Source organism: Micropterus salmoides, unplaced genomic scaffold, assembly GCF_014851395.1.
Source record: "Micropterus salmoides isolate LMB-PRFRI ecotype aquatic unplaced genomic scaffold, ASM1485139v1 Ms_hic_scaffold_18, whole genome shotgun sequence".
Classification (NCBI taxonomy): Eukaryota; Metazoa; Chordata; class Actinopteri; order Centrarchiformes; family Centrarchidae; genus Micropterus; species Micropterus salmoides.
Genome location: NW_024040928.1, coordinates 3989218 through 3999327, shown reverse-complemented (window position 1 = coordinate 3999327; position 10110 = coordinate 3989218). Strand labels below are relative to the sequence as shown.

The window sequence follows — 10110 nt, the reverse complement described above, 5'->3', positions numbered from 1 at the left end:
ACCAGCCATTTCCTTCAGTGGTGCTCTGGGGCTCTTTAGGTTAGGTCTGTTGTGGTACAGGTGGTGGTCTGTTTTGTGTTTATTTGATGTTATATTATGTTAGGTTGTATCATGTCATGTTTACGTCACATCTTTGTCATGCTTTCTACTGTTAGTCATGCCGTGCTATGTCGTGCCATGTTCTGTCAGTTGCACGTACGTGCATGTTAAGTATGGTACTGAATGGTGTTGCAGATAAAAGTAACCAAACTAAACCACGCCACAAATTCTAGTTAGACCAAGGCATTTCTTTGCAGCATTAATGGAAACCTCAGAGCAATTTATCTTCTACAGTCCTGGTATGATATGCAATGTGGCGGCAGTTACAAATTCTGTAGCGTAGAGAAACACTCTCTACTTTTGAATATCCAGTAATAACATAGTTGCCGGTTAGGGTTAAGGTCTATATGTACGTGGACCTCGTTCCTCAGTAGCTGACCTGAGCAGCAGCACCTGGAGACAGAGTAGGAAATGGGATCATCTGCGTTAAGACATTCTGCTGAGCTCTCTCCAAGTCATAAATTTCCTTCAAGTGGTAGCTGTAACACTGCAGGCTGAGCCGTCGATCCAGCGCTTCTGCCAGAACTCCTGAGGTCGATGCCAAGTCTCAGCTTGCCTGCACTGGTTTCACTTGTCAAGCCACCAGCCCATAAACTGAATGTAGCGCTTACTTGACGCATCTTGTGGAATGTCTTGGTGGATATAAGTGCCCAAATCATCCAAAGACATTCATACCTATGTAATGAACAAGTTCACTTAATGCAATTCATGCCGTCTCCATTACTGCCGACTTTGTCAAAAACAACTAAATGCACTTGGCCTTTTGTGCAATTACAAAAGTACAACAACGTATCACTGGGCTCTACCCTGTTAGCTTTTTTTTTTTTTAGGGAGCTCCAATGGAAATGGAAAAGGGATGCACATAGAATTTTGATGACAACCAGCTCTTGTTCCTGTAGATGTTAAATGCACTAACTGAAAGTTGCTTTGTAATGTAATCAACGACTCTGTGGATTAAGAGGCATGCTGCTTTTGGAAAGAGATATAACTGTTTTACTACAATTCATTTGAAATGCTCTCTTGTCAATGCTGTGCCCAAAACGAACAATATATCATTTACCTCCGTTGTATTGGAGTGGAGGCAGAAATCTCAGTGACAGATATCTCAAAACCAAACCAAAATGATCTGCACGGCTAGAGGTGCCTGTAAGAAATAAAGTGTGTTTTCTGTATGTGTGACAGAAAAATCTCAATTCAAAAGGCGCACTTAACTGTTGGGACGAGGTCAAAGTCATTGGAGTCAGTGGATGACAGGAGACAGATCAAGGAGGCCATTTACATTAAACCCCAGAGGCCATTTTTGAGGAGAAGAGGGGTGGAGGTCACACCCACATTTGCAATCACACCAGGCTCATGTGATGACTTGAGCCAGCAAGACCATGAGATGTAGTCGAAAGCGCCAAAAGGCTAGAAAGTAAAAATATTTTCTCACAAATTGTTGTTTTTACACTTTGCTATTTGCATGAATTGAACAAACTTGAACCCTTTCACCTTCAGCCAGAGCCTGGCTGTTTCCTCCAGTTTCCAGTCTTTATGCTAAGCTAAGCGGCTGCTGACTCAAGCTCCATATATTGATCAGCCATAACATTATGACCACTTGCCTAAAATTGTGTAGGTTCCCCTTTTTCCTGCCAAAACAGCCCTGACCTGTCAAGACATGGACTCCACTAGACCTCTGAAGGTGCGCTGTGGTATCTGGCACCAAGACGTTAGCAGCAGATCCTTTAAGTCCTGTAATATGCAAGGTTGGGCCTCCGTGGATCAGACTTGTTTGTCCAACACATCCCACAGATGCTTGATCGGACTGAGATCTGGGGAATATGGAGGCCGAGTCAACACCTTGAACTCGTTCTTGTGTTCAAACATTCCTCAAAACATTCCTGAGCCGTTTTTGCTTTGTGGCAGGGCGCATTGTCCTGCTGAAAGAGGCAAGGGAAGTCAGGGAATCAGGGAAGTCAAACTCAAACTTGCATATTTTTTATATAGGCACTTTTGGAAGTGGACAAGCTTTGCAGACCCATGTGCAACAAACTGTGATGCGCTGTGTGTTCTGACACCTTTCCATCAGAACCAGCATTAACTTATTTAGCAATCTTACCTACAGTAGCTCATCTGTTGGATCAAACGTCATGGGCCAGTCTTCGCTCTCCACGTGTATCAGTGAGCCTTGGCAGCCCATGACACTGTCGGGTCACTGCTTCTCCTTCCACTTTTGATAGGTGCTGACCACTGCAGACCGGGAACACCCCACAAGAGCTGCAGTTTTGGAGATGTTCTGACCCGGTCGTGTAGCCAATTTGACCCTTGTCAGAGTCACTCAAATCCTCACGCTGCCCATTTTACCTGCTTCTAACACATCAATTTTGATAAAATGTTCACTTGCTGCCTAACATACCCCTCCACTGACAGGTGCCATGGTAAAGAGATAATCAGTGTTGTTCACTTCACCTGTCAGTGGTCATAATGTTGTGGCTGACAGGTACATGTACTGTTCAGATATGACAGTGGTATCTTCTCATCTAATTCTAGGCAAGAAAGTCCATGAGTTTATTTCCCAAAATGTCAAACTGTATCTTTAAACTATCAGAAACTGTTTTGCAGTACAAAATGTACATTTCAAATTGTATTTCCACATTGTTATTTTTGTGAAAGTTTACAAAAAACCAACACGACATTAATTAAAATTTGCTTTACAAATATTTTTGAAAATAGTTTTTGTGTTCAGTCTTTTTAATAGCACTCTGCTGCATGACTCAACAACACGATTCTGACTCTGTAGGACTCAGTTATGCACTAGCACAGTGAACAGTCACCCTTGGGTGACATCAAGTGGTGAGCAAGAACACCAACACTCTGGTTAGCCTCAGCGTGCTCCTGTACATCAAACTGTGACTGCAGCGCTCCCAGCAACTACACAAGAAAGTGATTGAGACAAAAGAGATTTTTAATATAATAGAGGATATAAAATAAATATACATGACTTTTTCTCATTTAACAGTCATTTGTACAGTGAAATTTGGACAAGGTTGCTAAAAGCAGTTAAATAAATGTTTTCTTTTGTTGATTTTCCTGCGCTGAGCTATTGCTGCCTTATCTATAAATGCTATGAAAAGACAATACATTTAGGCCATATGTATATTTCAAACCTGTACACACACACACACACACACACACACACACACACACACACACACACAGTCCAGTTTCCATCATTTTCGGGGACATTACATTGACTTACATTCATTCCCTGGAGACTTGCTCTAACAATAACCATTACCACTACTTTCCTATCCTTAACCTAACCCATTGGTTCTCAAACTGGGGGGCGGGCCCCCCTTGGGGGTGTAGAGCCACTTCAGGGGTTCTAGTTGTTGAGCAGACCTAAGTTGCATGAATATGATTCATGTGGTGACATAAACAAAGAAAAGTGCTCTGATGTTAGCAGAGCTATTTTACTAACCTGAATCTTGTTTTTTTCAAATGACTGTATGGTTTATAATAGATAAAAATTAAATCCAATCTTGCAGGGGTGGGGGGTGCATGAACTTTTTTTGGCTTATAAAACAGAAAATGTTTGGGAAACACTGCCCTAACCTTAAACCAAGTCTTCACCCTAAAATTTTATGATTTACATTTTGGGGACTTGCATTTTGTCCCTATATGGAAGGCGAGTCCCCACAGTGTGACTATGTAAACAGATTGATGTCCCCACCACATGAGTAATACCCCCCCCCCCCCCCCACACACACACGCACGCACGCACGCACGCAAACACACACATAATACAGAGAGAATGTAGAAGAGTGGACAGACGCCCCAACCTGCAAAGCATTTTGCTGATGCAGCTCACTGAGAGCTTCAGGGAGTTAAGTGCATGTAGGTCCGTTAAAAACGTTTAATCAAACAAGTTGCTTTTTTCTGTAAGATCACATCATTAAAGTTCTTCCACAGCAGTGAAGCGCTTATTGAAAGATGCTCTGATGGGATAGAGGTTTATTGTTACCACGTTTTGAGACACAGGCCAAACAAGGCTTGTTATCTGAATGGCACGACAGGCATTGAAGGCATCGCAGAAACTCTGACTTGCAGATGGAGGGTCTGTCTGTCTATACAAACTGTTGAGAGGGCGACAATAAGTGCTTATGTTCTCCATTGGAAAAAGACAGGCACATGCAATACTATCCAACAGGAAGAAATGTAAGAGGAGAGAGCGGCCTAGAGGTGCACTAGATTTCATATAGGCGTGTACTAATATGTCCATATCTATACACACACAGAGGAGCATCATCTGCCATATAACTTTCAAAGCACTGCCAGAACTTTAGTGTCTAAAGCATTAACATTAAAAACATTAAATACTTTTAAAATTTAACACTAAATATTTGAGCAACAACAGTGCATTAAAAGACAATTATTGTATCAATATCTCAATGAGAAATTCTTAAAATGTGTTTTTATGTACAGCATTTCAAAACATGTGTATAACTGCGCTTCAGTAATGTGTGAGGACAATTTCTATTCAAAGAAAAAACAAGAGCTAGTCCTCATCAGGACTGTTTGCAGTCTTTAGAGGTGTGATACAATAAACTGAAATAAAATGTATTTATTTAGCTGCTAGCTTCCACATTGTGTAAATAACAATATGCTACATCGTAATGAGGAAAAAAGAGGACATAGGAAACAGACCCAAAGAGCAAACAGGAGGTGTGAAAACGACACCAAATAAAAACAATAAAAAAATATCCTGAACAAATTCCCATGACATCTGTAGAAGATGAACGACTAAAAAAAAAGGCACCGTCCACACAAATAAAAACGTGGATCATTATCATTCCTGTAAAAACAGTAACACTGTGGAATATTTGCGAGACAAAGTTGAAACAAACCACAACAAGCCAGTGAGGGATCCCAAACAGCGGCATCCCCTTCATTCTACTGTACATTGAGGTGGCAGTAACACATTCAGTAACTAGACATGATTTCATGTGAGCATATAGAGGAAATAACTCCAAAATAACAAGAAATATAGTCTAGTGATGCCTGCTTTCTCTGACAAAGGTCCTTTCTATAGCTACTATAGTTAAGGCAGAGGAAAGTAAAAAAAAAAGGGTATTATTCATAGATGTATGGAAATAATAAATATGACTGTGTACTATCCATATATATGCATTTCTTTACAATAATTCCTTTACATTTTAAATTGCTGTGAAAAAGGGACACGAGTAAGCGCTGTCTTGGACTACTGTACTCAATATTACACAAGGAATCAATAAACATCACCTGTCAAAATATAATAAAACTTGTCAACTGCAAAACTTAAGCAACCTAAGTGAAAGCTTTAGTCTGGGATTTTTTTTGCATAGGAGATGTTTGACAGAAATTTGTCTCCCGCTGGAGCCTCACTCTCAATAATACTTGTGACACCTCGCTTGTGTAGAGAGGGAAATTTACAAACAAGTGTCTTAACGTATCCTCATTGCTACTCAGTTTGACTTCAAATACACGCACTAGAGGGGGGAGAAAACCTTTGAATAGCTGCTGGTTTTGATCCCCATCACATACAACTGAGCACACTGCGTCTCCCTGGATCTGCCTGCCAGACTGTCTGAACACACAAGTAGACAAGGTGAACCAAACAACTAAAGCAACGAACAATATGATGAAACATCTACATGTGGAGATTCATCACCTGAAGTTTGTCTTTAAAGCTGCATTAATCAATGATTTCTTTTAATTATCAATGGATCAAATTACTATGTGTAAGGTGGAGAAATATCACATGACTCCGCAGTTCCCCTCAGATCTACTGGCCATTTTAAAGTATAATAAATAAATTATTTTGCTTTTCAAGCCTGCAAATCCTGCTTTTATCTCATTTACAGCTACAGGCAGCTGTTTTTGTTATTATTTTCTTATTTATATTCAGGAGTTGGAGACAAAACCAGAGCTAAACGGAGAAGGAATATTGGACTCCAAATTCCTTCTACTGTTGCTCCAGTACTGCATAAAATAAGTAATAGTTTACTGGTACATTTTAACTTTACAGAGAGCTGAAGTGAAACCAGAAGGTCTGGGTTCTGTTCTATAGGTAAGAAAAGATCTGATGTAACGGAAGTTACAAAAAATCCAGCCTTGTAACAAAACCTTTCATACAAAAATATTGGGTTCCCTTTTTTTCTCCAAATAGGTTATAAAAACTATCTTACAGTACACTGCTGTTAATGTAATATTTCTCTTGTTAGCAGCTTCTAACAAACACTGTTTCCATAGCTTACGAGTAGTTTATTTTGGTATGTTATGAAAAAAATCAATCCTTGTTAAACTTTAAGTTCACAAAGGTTTAAACTTTTAATAGCTTCTGATAGTGCTATAGTGGGTGCTGATTTGTCTTGGATGTATGGAAAGTAAACCTCAGGAACACGCTTGATTTTGACAGGAGTTACATAAGTTAGTGAAACTGAAACTAGCCCAGTGGCGACGTCAGGACTTCAGCTCTCTATAAGGTGATAGCGTATCATATAATATTTTATGGCTTTTTCTTCTGAACCAAAATGGCCAAAAAATTATTTAATGCAGCTTTAAATATGGGTAAAATATGCAGGATCCAGTCTGTAAGTTTTTGTCAACCAAACAGCTAAATTCTCAAAAGTCAAAAATCTTTTTTGTTCAAATTGTTCAATTCCATTTTTTAAAAAGAAGATGTGACCTTTTATAAATATGTTAGTTTGGAATAAAACTCTTACGACTTTCCAGATCAAAGTCAGGATTCATGTCAAATCCTGACTTTGATTCAGTTCACCTGCACTTTAATTGAAAGTTTGTTTTGCTTAAAAATGTGACCATGAAACCCGTGACATCGACCGTAATCCACCTGGCTGCTGCAGAGAGCCAGTATGGAACAGCTGGGCACACTGAGGAGTCACTGAAGAGATTTTTACAGAAATAGTCTCCTTCTTAAAACCGAATCTGAGGCAACAGACGAATCATCAATGCATGAACCAAAAGACTTTTGGTGAGATGCAAATAATTATCAGTATAGTGTCATTATGAGCAAAGCAATTGCCAACTTTCAGCATCAGTGACACATGACTGGCATTCTGGACACAATAACAATATGAGTTTTATACTAAAACACCCGTGTCTCAAACTGCTTTAACTTGCCACAATATATCTACTTGCATGCTGTACTGCAGTTTCACATGACAGAGGTTCAGTTCTTTTTTCAGCCACAAGGTGTCAGTGTTTCCTAATCCCACTGCAGGCCAAGTCTGCCTAATAAGGCTCCCCCCTCCCCCAGTCCTGCTGTGTCTTCTGTATTGGAGCAAAGGCATTTACAGTTGAGTCATTGGGTGCATTATTTAATACAACCTGCATGATGACCGGTCATGTGACCCAGCGGGACCAGTGAGGATGGAGCAAAGTTGTGGGGAAACAAAGAAGGAGAAGCGGGATACAATTTAAGCCTCACTTTGAGGTTTGCCCTTGAAGATTTTTTCCAAGTGGCATGTGGTCTAAATTAATTTCAGCGGTGCATGAAGTATGCACATCCTAAACTACTACTACTGATAATACAACAATGTAAAACTACCTACTACCTACCAAAAACTACTTAAGTATTGTCAGCAAATTGAAATAAATGAATAAATGTAGTGAAGCGAAGATTATATCTCAGTATAGAATTACTGAGTAGCATTAAAATGGAAATACTTAAGTTAAGTACCTGCACCAACAAAATTGTACTGTAAAAAGTTTGATATTATAGGAGATGTACTTATTCACTTTTTTGCCAAGTGTTAGATGAGAGGATTAATACCACTCTCGTGTCTGTATGCTAAATATGAAACTACGTACAGTTAGCTTAGCTTAGCACATGTCAGGAAACGGGGAAACAGCTAGCCTGGCTCTGCCTGTTTGCAGACTAGCTGTTGATTATACTGTAACCAAAAATGATCCAAAAGGACAATCAATACTTTACTGTTATTAACTGTTGCTCCTGCCTCCTTGGCATGTACTGAATAACACACCCAATGTCTTTAAATGTGCCCCATTCTCTACCAAATGCCTGCTCAGTGCTCGGCCAAAGGGTCGCAGTGGAAGTGGATGAGCCTTCAAACAACAAAACTCACCACATGTTTGTTCCAGCTCTTTGCAGAACGGTTCAGCGGTCAGTGCAGTTCTAGTAAGTAAAAAGATAAACAACATGCATAAAAAAACATACTGTGCACACACACACGCACACACGCACACACACACTTACAGAGAAACAATAACATTAAAACCTTAAAAAAACAATCTGACATCAGGCAGTAACAGTCTCAAGAAGCAGAAAGGGGGGGGCTGTACTGTTAGCTGCCCTGTACGTTTATGCGCACGTTCGTGTTCAGAAACCTTGAAAGTCCGCGATAAAATGAGTGTGTGAGCAAAGTGTCCACCGGCAGCTCTTGGACAGGAAAACACTCCGGAGCTGCTGGCCACAATCGAGAAGCGTCCAACCTCCTGAAAACGCTGTCATCGTCACAGGAACGAAGCTCGGCTGTCAAATGTTTCTTATCTCTAAAAGTAGTGGAGTGAATCAGAATATACAGGACTTAGATCTGTAAAAAGACAACTACTTTTCTTACTTTCCAAATCCAAATCTAGATAAAGAGAGGTCTAAATATAGAAACCCTATAATAAGAAGATTAAATTGCGCATTTTAATATTTCCCTGCAATTGCATCAGCTAAAGAGCTGATTTTTTTCTGTGTAGAAACATGTGACTGTCTTTTGTTCTTAAAAGGACAGGGTTAGCTCAAACGTTTTCTGTTTTTCTTTTGATTATCCAACGTAATAGTACACTAGAGATGACAGTAAAGAGCTGTTCCTCCTGTGTTTTGTCTCAGCCGATCGCTTCATATGTAACAATATTTACAATGACATCAACTATCAAGGTAAACTTGAAAACTCTAACAAATAAGAGAGAAAAAAATCAAATAGAAAAAGGTGCTATATAATGTACATATATGAATACAGCTGCGATTCTTCCTCGTGAGGAACGTTGCGTTTGTAAGTGCCATGGTTCTCAGTCTGTGTGTGTGACGCTTCACATCTATCTTACATTATTTTCAGTTGTTTAAAAATGGTTCACCAGCCCAACGAGGCAGAACGACTTGTTTGATTTTTTTTTGGTTCCTATGCTTGTTTGCCTTCGTGTTTCAGTGCCGTTGGAGGCTGTCGGGAAAGAGGTCAAAGGTGAGGAAGGGTTGAAAAGGAGGATGGCTGAGTTGCCATGATGTAATGCACTGAGGAAGGTCCGACCAGGATGTGAGAGCGTTGCCTTGGCTGGAGCTGAGGAGGAGGGTGACGTCTGGTTGAAGGAGGAGGAGCTGACTCCCCTGCTGGTTCTCAGGTGACTGGGAGCCTCAGTAACGGTGGGTCTGGTGGGAGTACTGGGAGCTCTGCTGGGATGACGACGAGTATCCCATGGTGCTCTGGGGCTGAGTGGAACCTTGGACGTTGCTTTGGTAACCAAGGCGGGGGCCGGAGTGCTGACAGAGAGAGGGAGGAGTGGAGAGAAAACAGGGTAGTGAGCAGCTCAATGACGCAAACTCTGACCCTGTGTGCAGATATATCATGAGGGCTGATAAGGAACGCTAATGTGTGGTGTGTTAAACTAGTCTTACAATTAATGTGTCCCCTATCAATTAACCTATTTATTACTCATTCATTAAGTAAATTATTAATCCCTGATTAAAGAATTTTTCCATATTAAAAAATTACAGCATGCAACTCCCCGTAAAACCACACGTATCTTTCCTCCACATTTCTGTTTGTCTGATTAAACAAACGAGATACAGCATTTATCTGCTTTAAAATTGCTGTACGGTGCACTTTGGCTAACCAGGCTAACTGATTCCCCCTGCTCCCAGTCTTTATGCTAAGCTAAACTAATCACCTCCTGGTTTTAGTTCAATTTTTTGGTGCAAAGATGTAACAGGGGTATCAATCTTTACGTCTAAAGCCCCCGACATAC

General features: G+C 40.3%; 1 protein-coding gene across 2 annotated transcripts in view; it reads right to left on the bottom strand.

The window, feature by feature from the left end:
* Positions 1-3022: 3022 nt before the first annotated feature.
* cdk19 (cyclin-dependent kinase 19) overlaps positions 3023-10110 on the bottom strand; it is a 66898-nt gene continuing 59810 nt past the window's right edge. For both annotated transcript variants that reach the window (XM_038726718.1, XM_038726719.1), the window contains one exon: positions 3023-9625. In XM_038726718.1, coding sequence (XP_038582646.1) covers positions 9500-9625 — 126 coding nt within the window. In that variant the 3' untranslated portion in view covers positions 3023-9499. The remainder of the gene's footprint in view (positions 9626-10110) is intronic.